General features: G+C 47.3%; 1 protein-coding gene across 2 annotated transcripts in view; it reads left to right on the top strand.

Annotated features, from left to right (window-relative positions):
- The window catches only part of TMEM200B (transmembrane protein 200B), a 31,838-nt gene extending 16,903 nt beyond the window's left edge, over window positions 1–14,935 (top strand). Inside the window, exons 1-2 of one of the 2 annotated variants that reach the window (XM_083750876.1) lie at window positions 10,270–10,681; window positions 12,774–14,935. In XM_083750876.1, the coding sequence (XP_083607002.1) occupies window positions 12,796–14,151 (1,356 nt within the window). In that variant the 5' untranslated portion in view covers window positions 10,270–10,681; window positions 12,774–12,795 and the 3' untranslated portion in view covers window positions 14,152–14,935. Of the gene's footprint in view, window positions 1–10,269; window positions 10,682–12,773 lie in introns of those variants that run through there. The other variant, XM_083750875.1, reaches the window with a different exon arrangement.
- Window positions 14,936–15,232: the final 297 nt, after the last annotated feature.

The following is a 15,232-nucleotide window of genomic DNA, read 5'->3' as shown; positions in this document are numbered from 1 at the left end:
AAGGGGATTAATTCTCTTGGAAGCAGCAATGCTTCGGAATGCCACTTCTTGGAAACCACAGGAGGAGAGAGGGCTCTTGTGCTCAGATCCTGTTGCTGGTTTCCTCACAGCTGGGTGCTCTGAGGACAGGATGCTGGACTAGATGGGCCATTGGCCTGATCCAGCAGGCACATCTTATGTTTTCTCCCCCCCCCCCCCGTCTCCAATGAACGCAGTCCTGACGAAAATCTCCCACACCTGAAGCTGCGGTTTGATCCAGGAGGGGATCTAGGCGGAGGACTATAGATCAGTGGTAGAGCCTTGCATGCAGAAGGTTCTAGGTTCCGTCCCTGGCATCTCCAGGTAGGGCTGGGAAAAAGCTCCTTCCTGAAACCCCAGCAAGTGTAGACAAGATGGAGCTGGAGGAAGCAGGAGGCAGTTTCCTGGAGGGGTCCTAAAACTTGGCGTTAATGTCCAACAGGAAGTCAGAGGCTGCAATGAATAAGCACCTCTCACTGAAACCCATCTTCTAAAGGGGGGTGGGGGAATTGCAGCAATGGATAATACTGTGCACTGCATAATGTGGGCATGTTGTAGGAGACCCTGCAAAATAAAATAAAAAGAAAGCGCCGTCCTTTGCATGCTCTATTTCCCCTTTTTGGAACACCAGACATTTTTGAAGCCAATTAGCAAAGTGAGAGTGCAGGAAATTAGACAACGTAGCCACCTATTTATGGAAAATCAGAGCATATTTGTAATGTGCTGATGTGATGAGCTACAAAGCGATATTCATCTCTGTGAATGTTGGAAGATTCAGGACGGATGGAGCAAAGTGCTTCCTCACACAATGCATAGTTAGATTTGCTGCCCCGAAAGGTGGCGATGACCGCCGGCTTGACTGACTTTATGCAAGGATTAGACAAATCCGTGGAGGCTGTCAATGGCTACAGGCTATGTTCTTCCTCCAGTGTTGCAGGAAATATGCCTCTGAATCAGTTTTTGGGAGGTCACAAGTGGGGAGACTAACTTTTCGCTCAGCTCCTGCTTGTGGGTTTCCCATAGACATCTGGTTGGCCCTTAAGAGAACAGCTTGGCTGTTGGAGAATGCTTGGCTAGTTGGACCACAGGCCTGATCGAAGAGCTCCTTTCGATTTTCATAGATATTACTGGGGACAATGTTATTTGCATAAGCAACTGATTTTTTATGTGTTGGTTATGAATTGCTTATGGATATTCTGCTACTTATTTTTACTTGCCTAAACTATTGCTAATCTGATCCCCCGCCTCCATCTTTTTCATCATAGTCTCCTTTCAATTATCTTCTTCTAAGTTGTTGCAGAACACAGAAATTTATGTGTCGTTTACCATCACATTTTTTAAAAAGATGGCTTCTCGCTGCTATGGCAGTACAACATCGTGATCTTTTTCAGAACGTTCTCACAGAATCGGGAGAATTGGTGGACCTCCCACCGAGGATACAGCAAAGTTAATCCGGTTTCTTGCCCAACACTGTTTACACAACAGTAACAGGGAACAGAAGGCAGCAGGAAGGATTTCAAAGCAAAGCCTAGTAGGGTGGATGGTAGCTTTTTTACTAAAGAGTCTTCTGGGCGCCCCAGAGTGTTGCAGCAGGTGCTGCATTTTTGGATGCTGTCCAAAATTAAAATCAGTGTGAATGTTGCCATTTACATCCTTTGGAGGTGATTTGCACCTTTGTGCGATTATCCTCTGAGCAGCTAGCGTGGAGCTGAGGAGCTCTCTGTTCCTCACTTGCTGATTTTGCAATCTGCTTGACATTCTGATCAAAATAAACCTCCCTTCAAGTTGGAACGTTAGGCTGTGTGCACATTGCAGTTGAATCTTGATCCAGTGCACACCCACTGCTGGTGTATGAAGCCGAGTGCGCTTGGCATTGGCCACAATCCACCTGTATCCTGTAGTTTCTCGAGAAACGCTGCTGTTCGATTTGAGCTTCCATCCGATTTGAAAACCTAAGCTGAGGTGTGTACACTTGAAACAGTGACTGCACATGTGCCGATGACAGCTACCATGAATAGACATTCAGGCAGGGGAAGTCACAGGCACAGGCAACAGATCAGGTAATGTGCATCAAGTGATGACACCCCTGCCTTCTCCTTGGTGTGCATAGCAATGTAAAAATGTGACTTGAAACACAGCAACCTCACTGCATTTGAAGCTGCCAAGGTGCACACAGCCTTGATCTCAAAAGGCTAGCTTTGAGCACATCCCACTGATTTCTACTGTTTTGAAGTAAATGGGCAGGCCTCTGCCTTAGGTCCTCTGGTGAACATGGCACCTAGGAGCACCCATACCCTGTTCCCTGAGCTCTCGGTGAATTTGACATGGTAAGAAGCGGCAGAAGCCTCTCAGTTTGCTTGGAAGAGACTCCAGCTCTTACATTCTCCAGATCCCAGCACAAACGTGAGGGAAAGTGCTTTATCTCTTAACGGCTTCTAACTTCACTGGAGAACTGGAGAGGGCTTGACTTCTTGTATTAGTGAAGGGATGGGGAACCTGTGAGCCACTAGATGCTGTTCGACTCCAACACCCATCAGCTATCGTCAGCGTGGCCAATGGCCACAGTCAACACAAAATGGCTGAAAGTCCTATTCCTTCACAGGGGGTGCATAGTTCCTCCATGCACGGAGGTGTCCTTGATTGGGCCAGGGTCCTCTCTCACACATGCACATTGCATAGCTTCCAGGTGTGACCAGGTCATGCAGCAACATGGGATCTGCAACAAATACTGTGGTTTGCTAGTCAAGATTCTAGCCTGCCAGTCACCCCTTCCTCCAGAATCTTCCAGTGTGTTCCCATCTACTTTCTGTCACCATCCCCTCCAAAATAAACACACCTCAACATTCTGTGGCTACTAAGCATGCTCAGCCTTCACCAGGCTATTTTTGAATTTCCCCTCCTTAGTTTCTCCCTCTGCCCCCAGTGTCTTTTGTTTGTCTGTGTCCCCCCCCCAAGCTTCCTGAAACCTCATTGGGGTATGGGGGGTGCTGTTTTGGCTACAGAAGCACTGAAACACACACACCAGGACATCAGAAATTGATGGATTTGTGTCTGAGTGCTTAAGTAAATTATTGTTCCAAGAAGATCTGGGAGGGCCTTCCATTTTTAGGATTTCTGAAGCATGGCAATGTAAAAGATTGGCAGGAATATGGGAAGAGGCAGTGGGGCAAGGAGTCCTTGAGGGTTGTTCCCTCCTTACCCCTACAGTGTAGGTGACACACGAAGGCTGTGTTGAAAGGGGGCTATTTTTAAACCCCCCCTATCTCGGTGCAGCCTATGATTAAGATTCTTCTCCAACTCCACAGAAGGAGGTGACTGGAGAAATGAGTGCAGTCGCAGTCAAGAGTTCAGAGCTGCTGCTGCTGCCTTTTCCGTAGCTGCCAGTTTCAGGGGTGATGATGCCTCGCTAGAAAGTATGTTATCAGAATTAGCTGAGCCTGCAACAACAAGGGAGGAGTGTAAGGCCACCTTTTGACTCCTCATACTTTTTAATATTTGGTCACATAAAGATATTTGGACAGGAGGTTTGCTGTTTTCAATCTGGTGCAGCTGCACTGTGACCTTTCTTTGCCATGTAGTTGAAAAATAATGTTTCTATGTTCTCTGGCATGCCTTTGTTTCTGAATTAATGTTTCAGCAATGTAGGGGATCAGATTTGACGATCCCATCCCCATCCCTGATGTAGAACCACCCACTTTCGGCAGCACGTTCCCCTCTCCTTTGGGGATGCAAATGATGCTGAGGGCTGTTACGGACGCAAAGATAGTGGAAGCAGAGTTTGCTACCAGATTTGGATCAGGCGACACCCATCTCTGCCGCTTTCATGCTGGATGACGTGCTACCACTGCAGTAGAGCAGAGGATGTAGGTGGCACTGTGGTCTAAACCACTGAGCCTCTTGGGCATGCCGATCAGAAGGTCAGCGGTTCAAATCCCTGCAACAGGGTGAGCTCCCATTGCTCTGTCCCAGCTCCTGCCAACCTAGCAGTTTGAAAGCACGCCAGTGCAAGTGGATAAATAGGTACAGCTCTGGTGGGAAGGTAAACGGTGTTTCTGTGCGTTCTGGTTTCTGTCATGGTGTTCTGTTGTGCCAGAAGTGGTTTAGTCATGTTATGTATTCAGGAAACTTGACCCAGAAAGCTGTCTGTGGACAAACACCGGCTCCCTCGGCCTGAAAGCGAGCTGAGCGCCACAACCCCATAGTCACCTTTGACTGGACTTAACTGTCTAGGGGTCCTTTACCTTTTTTTTACTTTTAGAGCAGAGGTGAGGAATCTGCCATCTTCCAGGTGTTGTTGCACTCCAGCTGCCATCATCCCTGACGGATGAGCTTGTTAGCAGGAGTTGATGGGAAGCTGCCTTATATTGAGTCATATGCATTTGCCCCTCCACTTCAGTACTGTCTACCCTGACTGGCAACAGCTGTTCAGAGGTTCAGTCTGAGCTACCATGGACGGAACCTGTGTGGTGTAGTGGTTAAGAGTGGTGGACTCGTAATCTGGTGAACCAGGTTCGCTTCCCTGCTCCTCCACATGCAGCTGTTGGGTGACCTTGGGCTAGTCACACTTCTCTGAAGTCTCTCAGCCTCACCTCACAGAGTGTTTGTTGTGGGGGAGGAAGGGAAAGGAGATTGTTAGCTGCTTTGAGACTCCTTAAGGCAGCCTTTCTCAACCTGTAGGTCCCCAGATGTTGTTGAACTACAACCCCCATCACCACTAGCTAGCAAGGCCAAAGCTCAGGGATGATGGGAGTTGTAGTCCAACAACATCTGGCGACCCACAGGTTGAGAACCACTGCCTTAAGGGGAGTGAAAGGTGGGATATCAAGTCCAAACTCCTCTTCTTCTTGCGGCATACAAGCTCTGAGCTACAGCCATTTCCCCAAATTACACATGTAAGGACTGGATTTTTAAAGGACTCTGTGGGGGTCTGGCTGCATTGCTCCATGTTGCCTGTTTCACATTCTGCTGGTGCCAAGCAGGCAAATTCCAAAACCCCAAGATTTATTTATGTTTTCTCACCAGGAAAGATCACTGGAAATGTACCCTTTTCTTCTGACTGGTATAATTTATTCCGACTGCTGAGTTGGTATCTCGGCAGTCGGAATCACAGATGCGCACTTGCTCAACCTTTCTAGGGTCTCCACTGTATAACTGGTACCTTGAAGCAGTTTCGAGAATGGTTCGGTTCCGAGAAATCTTAAGTGTTTCCTCGTAGCTGTCATGTTGCAAAGAGGTCTCAGTTTTCCAAAAATAGCTAGCCTTCCCTCTTGAGAAGAATCTGCTGAGTATGCTAATGCACATGATCAGACACAAGGCTAGTAGGGAGCGAAGGCTCTGTCGAGAACCCCAATGGCGTTGTATATTTTTCGTGCTCCTAGATACCTGATTAATGCCCATCAGCTTGGAGGAGGAAACATCTCCATTCCAAATGTAAAAAGTTAATGTTTTTTAAAAAGCAGAATACCGCACTAATTGCCCAGTAATGCAGTCAGGCTTTGGAGCAAAGGTGCAAGTAGTCGCTATAAAGCTGCAAACGTCAGAGAAATTGCACTTAAAAACTCCAACTAAAAACCCTGTTGAATCTCAATGGAGCGTCGGCCAGCACAGTTACCATTTTGCCTGGGATGTCCTGTGTTCATTACCTACATCATTAGGCATACATTATGCTGCTTTCCGTAGCTACATTTATATATTTGCCTTTCTGCCAATGCACTCAAAGCCATTTGCAGCTCAAAATAAGACCTTCCCATTTAATAGATGTTAGATGCATCACCAAAGTGGGAAAGGATAGGGAGGGAAGATGGGATGGAGGAGAGGAAGCGGACGCAGGTATCGACCCTTCCATACTGTTACAGAAGTACTAGGTGGTGTTTATTAAATGTACCGGTATCTCTTGCCCTTCCTCGCAAAGGAGCCCAGAGTACTTAAAAAATAACCAAAACTAAAACAGAAACCTATTTAAAGCAAACCATCTAAAAAAACAGTAAAACTCAAGAAAACGTATGATGTAAATTTAAGGACAGAGAGAACCAAATCATATGTCTGGATAGGCCTTCCAAAACAGAAAAAGTTTCAGCAGGTGTCTATAAAGAGAGGACAGTGATGTGTGGTCTGTGGATTAACCACCAATAAAATCTCCTTAAAATGTGATAGGAAAAAAAATGTAAAGGAAATGCTGCAAACAGCAGTATTTACGTATAGAAAAGTGCTGTTGCTTGATATGCGAATAATATTTTCTGTTTTTATTATTGGTATCATTAGCTAAGTACCACATTGCCAATGGCATCCCATGTGCGCAACATGATTACATTTGACTGCAACGTTTGATTATTATTTTTTAAATTTCTGGCCGCTGTCCTTTTCAATTGAGTAGGATTATTGTGGTCCAGACTGGAGACTCCATAGCTGGTACAACACAACCAGCCTTCTGAACTTGTAGGGCCTGCATGATGGTAACCACATCATAGAGCACAAGGAAAAGTCAAATTAGAACTAATTAGGTTGAGAAACTTCTCGGGGGTGGGGTGGGAATGCCCTAATGCTGATTTTGGACATTCTCTTGGCCAGATATGGGAAACCTGTGGCCTGCCAGATGCTGTCAGGCTCCCATCACCCTCAGTCTCCATGGTCAATGGTCAGGGATGATGGGAGTTGGAGCCCAGAAACAACTGGAAGGAGAACCAGGCTCCCCATCCCTGCCCTAAAGCATATGGATAGATTGAGCTATCCTGTATCCTTGAAATTTACACCAGCAGGCTTTGAAGACCTTTGGAGTTCTGCTATAGAATCCTAGATTAGGAGAGTTGGAAGGGACCCAGAGGGTCATCCAACCCAACCGCCTGCAATGCAGGAATCTCAGCTAAAGCATCCATGACAGATGGCCATCCACCCTCTGCTTAAAAACCTCCAAGGAAGAAGAGTCCACAACCTCCCAAGGGAGAGCGTTCCACTGTTGAACAGCTCTTACTGTCAGAAAGTTATTCCTTGTGTTTAGTTGGAATCTGCTTTCTTGTAACTTCAACCCATTGGCTCAAGTCCTACCCTCCAGAGCAGGAGAAAATAAGCTTATTCCCTTTTTTTATGTGACAGCTCTTGATCTATTTGAAGATGGCTACTGTATCTCCTCTCAGTCTCCTCTTTTCCAGGCTAAACTACATATCAAGTCTGTCTCCTCCTCTGACCCACCAGACTGTAAATATGGGATGTGCTTATTCCCCTTATGTCTTCCTTTTGTTCCATATCAAATCTAACCCCTTCTGCTATTGATCTAGGATGGATGTAGGTAGGCTCGTTTCCACAGGCCAATGTCATCTAGGGGAGGAGTGATTCCCATGGGAGCATTTGGCTCCTAGGAGCTTCCTAGGAGAGAAGCACTGTTTGAGCAGGCCTATCCCCTTAGCAATTCCTGTGTTCAGTTCCAACCATTTGGATGAGCAGCCATAGGATAGCAGCCTCAGTGTAATCAGTCCCGGGAGATAAGAGAAGCAACAAGGCAGAGGGAAAGCTTCTTGTCTACCTCTCCAGACTTGTTAAAAGCAGCATGGAGAACTAGGGGACACACACACACACACACACACACACACACACACACACTTACTGGCGAGCAAGCGAGAGAGATTCTTGCAAACCATCTTACAAGTGCTTCAGAACTTTGCATTTTTCTTGAAGCCCACTTAGAAACAGTGTACCCCAGGGCTCAGAACTTTGCTCACTTATTTCCAGAATTGCAAAACATTAGGTAGAATGGTTTTGAAGGTTTGAGGTTGGTGCGTTTATCTGTGTTGAGAAGTGCACTGGAGTTAGATTAATAGTCACATTCCTTTGTCTTGACCTCTGCAACAAAGAGCCACAGATGGATTTATGCAAGCATCAAAAGTCAGCTGATCTGTCCAGGGATCAGGTCCACCAGCCCAATCCAGTTCCCTTCATCTTGCTATATAGAGCAGGACTGGGAAACCTGTGGCCCTCCAGATGTTTTGGGCTTCCATTCCCATCAGCTCCAGCTAGCATGGCCAGCAACATCTGGAGTGCCTGAACTGCCCCAGCCCTGCTGTTGAGGAATCTAAATAGCTATTAAACTCCTGCTTGGGTGAAATTGTTGCAAGTTCCAAACGCTCCTAGATCCTCTCCAGTTTTGTATATAAATCTGAAGGTTCTCCCCCACCCCAATGGTACGCCAGTGTAGCTCAGCTATCAAAACTCTGATGCATTGAATTAGGGAAATAATTCCATTTTATTTAAAAAAAAATGAAAAATGCTATCTTACAAAACCTGAAAGCTTAAACTCTCAGAGTCCCAGCCAAGGCACTGAGCTGTCATAATGTTCTATGATGCTAATAACACATAAATTTCTGGAGCATTTCTCTTCCCTTGAGCTGTCACAAGCCTTAGCACCATCCCCACCTCCCCAAAATTGAAATGAGGTGGTTGGGGCAGGGGCGAGTAGAAGAGTACTTTTTAATAGGAGGTGGGTAGATTATGGAACTGGATCACAAATGGTCATTGAAAGCAACCTCCTTTGCTGACTTTATATTTAGCTAAGTCAAATGTGCCTTGCTGTAAAGTATAGAATTAATCAGTTAACTTGAGCGACAATGTCAAAGAGTCCTAGACATATATATCTTACGCAACCTTTCTTGGGAATTCTAATAATAAAGCCATGCTCTTGAACTCCATACAAAGAACAGCCTTTCCTAGCTCTGCTTTGTGTTCCCTTTTTCCTCAGCTTTTCAAATTCAACTTTGGCTGATGCCAGACGAATCGAGGTTGCTTTCAGATGACATGTGAACACTGCCTTTTAGCATGGGGCCCAATTGAAAGTCTGTGCATTTTATTTTTTGCACCAGAGTTAGCTAACTATATCCTTCCTTGATCTTGACCTCTCAACCTTTGGTTTGTGTGCCTAGGGACCTGGTCTCAGCCCTTTCCATGTATTTAGACGTCATAACATTAAAGGAGGACCTTGAGTGGAGATCAGAGTACTTGGATTTGCCCTCCTGTTTCCCACAGTTCAGCACTACGGCTGTCCAAAGTGGTTGCTCCTCTCTGTAGTGGAATAGTGTAAACACAACTTCAATGGTCTATGAGGGGAATAGGGTTGGGCAATATCTGGTTTTCAGCATTGTGATATGTCACCAGCTAAATATCGTGATATATTACCAATATATCACGATGTCTGAAATATGTAGGGACGCTGGTGGCGCTGTGGTCTAAACCACAGAGCCTAGGGCTTGCCAATCAGAAGGTCAGTGGTTCAAATCCCCACGACAGGGTGAGCTCCCATTGCTCGTCCCAGCTCCTGCCAACCTAGCAGTTCGAAAGCACAAAGTGCAAGTAGATAAATAGGTACTGCTCCGGCAGGAAGGTAAACGGCGTTTCCGTGCACTGCTCTGGTTATGCTAGAAGCGGCTTAGTCATGCTGACCACATGACCCAGAAAAACTGTCTGCAGAGAAATGTCGGCTCCCTCGGCCAGTAAAGCAAGATGAGCGCCGCAATCCCAGAGTCATTTGTGACTGGACTTAACGGTCAGGGGTCTTTACCTTTTTTATGTAGAGGCATTGGCTGGCTTCAGGTTTCCCCCACATTGTGATTTTTGCATAGCACACACAAACATCATGATTCACAATATATTGCCAGGTCAAAAATTATGAAACCAATAACACTATATGGACTTCAAACCAGTTTGGGACAATATATTGATTTATCGCCCAGCCCTAGAGGGGAAATGGTGAGGCTGACTCATTGCTGGCCAGGAAAGTCAGAAATCAAGGTAGACTTTGACCAGAGTTTGCAGGAAACTTAAAGTCAAGCATTCAAGGCTGTTCTTCGCAAAAGAGGACCACCTGAGTGTGTGATGGTTAATAGTTGTACAACAGTTTATTGCCACGAGGCATAATCCCAACGGCAAGTCCTCCTGAAACAAACAGGAATTGTACGAGAACCTGTGTGCTTTCATTGGCTTGTTTATTTCAGTGGCTGAAGCTCCCCTGCTCAAGCTCCATTGAAATGACTAGGAACGCTAGAAGACCATGAACTCTTCCACAATACCCAGGGGGTGAGTTAGTGCAGTGGCGGCTGATATAGTTGCCTTTTCTGTTAACGGAGGGGGGGCATGTCTGTGTCCATTTTGTGGTCCTGCTCCCCCCCCCACTCTTTTACATGTGGCAGTTATTTTGGGCACGGCAGCCATGTTGCATTCCGCTGTGCCCTGCCACGGCATCCATTTTGCGTTGGGCCATAAACACCGCAGCAGCCATTTTGTGACCGGTGCCCACAGTTGGTGGCCGCAGCCTGAAAGGGCCCTGGCAGATTTTGCGATTGCATCCTCCTGCGTGCATTTGGAACAGGAGAAAACTATGAGAGGAGTCTGAGAAGAGGCAGGGCAGTGTAGAAGCAGGCACTGAGAGCTGCCTACACCAATGGGGGTGGCCTGTGAGTTGGCTGAATCTGAGCCCCCCTCATGGCGATACTTGGACCCTGACGCCAAGGACCCCTTGACGGTGAAATCTTTCAAGGAAGAGGCTGTCCCTGCTTGACCCAACAACATGTGATGGTAATTTGCAACTGCGCCTCATGGGTTTTGCAAAAAGAAAAAGTTTGGAAGGGCTGGTACCACCTACCTTGTCAGCAGGAGATTAAGCAGCTTACTGTAACGGTTTAAGGTAGGTCACATCTCAGATGGTAATTAAAGTGAGTTATTCTCAGCAGCAGGCTGAAGTGGGGCAGGCAGCGGGGAATAATCTCTGGAAAATTTGAAGGCAAGCTTAGAAATGCCTGTTATGGTGGATTTTTTTTCCTGCTGGCTGGCACCTGGAAGAGACAAAGGTTAGCCACAGGGGGTTGCTCCGTCAAGAGGAAGGGCTTAAATTCATGTTGCCAAAGGATTAGCTGAGTTTGAAGTGTTGTCTTGCCTCTCCCCGACATCTTTTCTCTCTATATATAAATAAAAAATCTCCTTCCTAGAAATTGTCATAGGTTGACAGTTTGGGACAAGAACACATTTTCCATTCTAAAGTTCAAACACTTAATTCCTTCCTGGGAGACTCATAATACCTTCAAATGAAGAACATGGAAAGGAGGAGTTTTCTGTTGGATTTTCTGGTACTCCTTATGCCTCTTGAATAGAACAAAGTGGTGCCCCGATGGCTTCTGATCCGAGATCCACTTTGAGTCCCAAACAAGTAAAATAGGACCCACTCTTGAAATTTATTAATTAGAATGTGTTGGTTCAGTTGTAATACTTAACCATAATTAGTGTTACGTGAATGAGTCTAGGTAAACCCTGAGTTTACACACCCACCCACACCTATATCTTCTCCGGTATAGATCAGGTGCAAGGAGGTCTGGAAGGTTTCGTTTCTGATTTAGACCAACTGCAGCTTGCTGTGTTGCTTAAGTCCCAACACACTGTAGTTCCTCTTAACTATGATCGTCGAATGGCATAGATATACGCCACCTGTTGAGTTTTGCTGGTATGGTCTGGTTGGTTGCTGCATTTGGGAAGGACATTCCTCATAGGTTAGTTTGGCCAGTGACTCCCCTCACTCCCCTCCTGTAAAACGCAGCTTGGCTCACTTGCCTGAGCTCTTTTGCTATTTCATTCTGCTGGCATTGCAGCACCTCTTTTCTCTGTTTGGTGGATTGGGTAAATTGATGGGGGGGGCTGGGGGGCGGATGGCCTTATATGCAAAGATTCTGCAGAGAACTTGCCTTTATGTTTAAAACATAAGCCTAGAGAAGTTTCAGTTTGTAAATCTCTTCTCGTGGGATGCAGCAACATAAAAAAGTACCTTTTAAAATGGAGTCTATAACACTTATTGCACTGTTATTTATATATTATGCATGATATGCAGAGATAATGTGTATATTATATCCCATCTTTCTTTAGTCATAGAAATAAAGGTGGTTTGTGTTCCACTGTGGTTTTTCCTCCAGGCAGTGACCAGTTCAGGACTTGCTTAGCTTCAAGAAGGTGGCAGCATCACATGCCTTCAAACCATGACCTGGGAATATTGGGGGAGGATTGTACTTTAGGGACAGGGCACCTTGAGGACACGGTGTTTGGGGAAATTAGGATAAACTTTGCCAAAGGAAAGGGAAGTGCCATAGGATCGTAGACTTGGAAGGGACCATGAGGATCATCTAGTCCAACCCCCTGCAATGCAGGAAACCTTTACCCAATGTGGGGCTCAAACCCACAGCCCTGACATTAAGATGCTCTATAGCTCAGTGGTGGAGCACCTGGGAATCCAGAAGGTAGCAAGTTCAATACCTGACATATCCACCTAGGACTGGAAAAGACCCTAGGGGTTATTGGATTGTTGTTTTTATTTTGATTATATATTTTGTGGTTTTGTTCTGTGAACCACCCTGAGACCTCTGGGTATAGGGTGATATATAAATTCAATAAATAATAATAATTATAACTGCTGCCAGTTAGTGTAGACCAAGGACAGCTCCAGATATTTTTGACTACAACTTCCATCACTGCTTACCATTGATCACTCTGGCTGGGGCTGATGGGAGTTGTAGTCCAACAACATCTGGAGGGCCACACATTCCCCATCCTTATGTTGAGCTAGGCAGATCAATCATCTGAACTGGTAGAAGGCAGATTCCTATGTGCCGGGAAGTAGGCTGGGGTGTGAGTGTATTATTGCTACTATTTCCCAGTGGAGGGAGAGTTTGGACAAGTCACCTCTGCTTCTTTCCCATGCCTCCCTCTCCTTAACACCTTCTCTCTTTGTTGTCAAGATGGCTGGCGGACGACGTGGGGATGGTGACAGCCGGAGGCCCTGCTGAAGCCGCAAGAGCCATGAAGAACCAGCCCCCTTCAGGGAACGCACCCGCAACACCCACCAGCGCCCCTTCCCGATGGCACCGGCGCAGGTTCCGGCGCAAGGCCACCTCCGAGGTGACCGTGAAGGGCCAGCTGCGCATGCGCTCTACCTCGGGAGCCTTTGTGATGGTGGGCGTCTCAGTGGTGCTGGTGGGCATGACCATCGCTGTCATTGGCTACTGGCCTCACCGTGCCAGGTCCGGAGGAGGCAGCCGGCCGGGCAACGCCAGCACCACCGATGAGATCAAGAAGGAAGTGAAGGCCTTGGCCCACCCTCGCCCCTTACCTCACAGCGAGAAGCTGAAGCTCATTGGGCCTGTCATCATGGGCATCGGCCTCTTCATCTTCATCTGTGCCAACACCATGCTGTATGAGAACAGAGACATGGAGACCCGCTTGCTGATGCAGAGGGAGCTCTACTCCATGAGTCTGAGGCTCCCACAGGACACCAGCCAGGCAAGCAGCTACTTTCAGAGGAGGCCTACCTTGTCCTCCCTCCAGGCGAATGCAGACTGTGTGGAAGGTTGCTACGAGGTGGACCTCTCCTCCAGCGGCTTCCAGTCTTGCTCCAGCCCAGCCGCCAAGTGGCCCAATGCTTACGACTCAAACAGGCTACAGGCCACCACCCAGTTCCACAAGAGTGTCTCGCCGTCCCTTTCCCTCCTGAGCGTCCGCTCGGATTCTGGCAACGCCGTGCCAGATAACCGCGGCCTCCCTTTTGCCCACGGCACGGAGTCAGTCATCTCAGCCGTCAATGCCCTGTCTCTGCCTCTCATTAAACTCAACAACTGTCTCCTTGAAAGCCAGCGAGTTTCTCGAGCAGCCATCCGGGACTTGGAAGGCAACTGCCTCCGCTTGCCAGAGGAGCAAGACGAGGTGTTGAGACTCTCGTGGACCGTCCTCCCCGGGTGCAATGCCACGGCTCCCCGGAGAGGCGAGCTCAGAGGCAGCCATGTGGTTATTGATATGGATAATGTTGAGCCTTCCTCAGCCACCTCGGTGGAAAGACTGCTGAACCCCGAATGCACAAAGAGGGGATTCAGCTCGGACACTCAGATCCCTAATGCGGGTCACTCCAAGTCCCTGGATCTCGGCCAGCCAGGGGTAGTGTTAGTGGCGCCAGTCAAAGACAGGAAGCACAGGAGCTGGCCTAGACTCGACCACATTGGCCTGGTCAACTATGCAAAACTGGAAAGCCGGGGCGAGTCTTCTGATAGGCTGTTGGAGCCAGCGAAGGAGCCTATCAGTGGCTTGAGCAGGGAGGTTGTTGCAGAAACGGGTTGCGGAAACTGACTCTGCATTGGAAGACGGCGCATGCTGTTGGGATTTGCCATGTCATGCCTGGCGTTGCCAGGAGCGAACGTGTATATAGAACGTTTTGCAGCAGCGGCTGCTTAGTTAGTCTGCCAGTGGCCAAGCCCAAGTCTCCTGCCAGAGGAGAGATGCCTTTGAGATGCTGCTGAACAGATTGATTTCCTTCTCAAGGGCCTGCTCAATTCTTGCCTTATAAAGATCCCCTCTTCAACTTCCCCCACTCTGTGTGTGAAAAGAACTATTTGCCTAGAAATGGAAAGAAGGATTGCAATGGGGCGGGGGGGGGGGTTGGTTGGTGGGGGCTGGTACTCCTCACTACACCCAAACCCACCCAGCCTCCCTTGGAAACACAGGTGGTAAAATTGCAGGGAAGAACGGGACGATTGCTAAGGTTTCAGAAACAATTTACTGTTGCCTCCTAAAATAGCACAGGTCTAGTTTTCAAAGTCACGAGATTATAATTTTTATACACAGATGCTAGTTTCAGAGCTCTTTGGGGCTAAACATCAGACCTTGCCTGCGGTATTTACCCCACCCCCACCCCACCCCTGGTAGTAGAACAATTTTAATTTTTTTAAAAGAGATTCTTATTGTTTTGTTGCCAGTCTCATGTTCTGGGCTCTGAGAAAGCCAAAACATTTTAAAGTCAAAATCTTGCAAGTTAATTGGTGACTTTTCTCCTCCCTGCCTCATCCTCTGTCCTGAATCACTGGGTATGTACATGCCAAACAAGGTTATTAAAAAAAAGACGAAGTTTGCCTCACTGCTTTGAAGACCTCGAGTCGTTTGTTATGCCTTAAACATTGTTTGGGATTGCTCTCTTTCCGAGGGAAATTTATCAGCTGATTTCAGCTAGCCCTTGACCAAAAAATGATAAATAAGCTCCCCCCCCCCATGGATGGTGAGAATGTTTAGGGTAGGAGACCATGCATTTCCTTAACAACATCTGCAAACTGATCTGAAGGCTCAGAGAGACGCTTCTTCCCAACCACTCTAGCTGGGAACCCCAGTGCCTCAGCGCACACACACACACACACACACACACTCAAGTGCCGCTTCC

This window comes from Podarcis gaigeae, assembly GCF_964106915.1.
Source record: "Podarcis gaigeae genome assembly, chromosome: 8".
Lineage (NCBI taxonomy): Eukaryota > Metazoa > Chordata > Lepidosauria > Squamata > Lacertidae > Podarcis > Podarcis gaigeae.
This window is presented reverse-complemented; position numbering and strand designations above follow the sequence as displayed.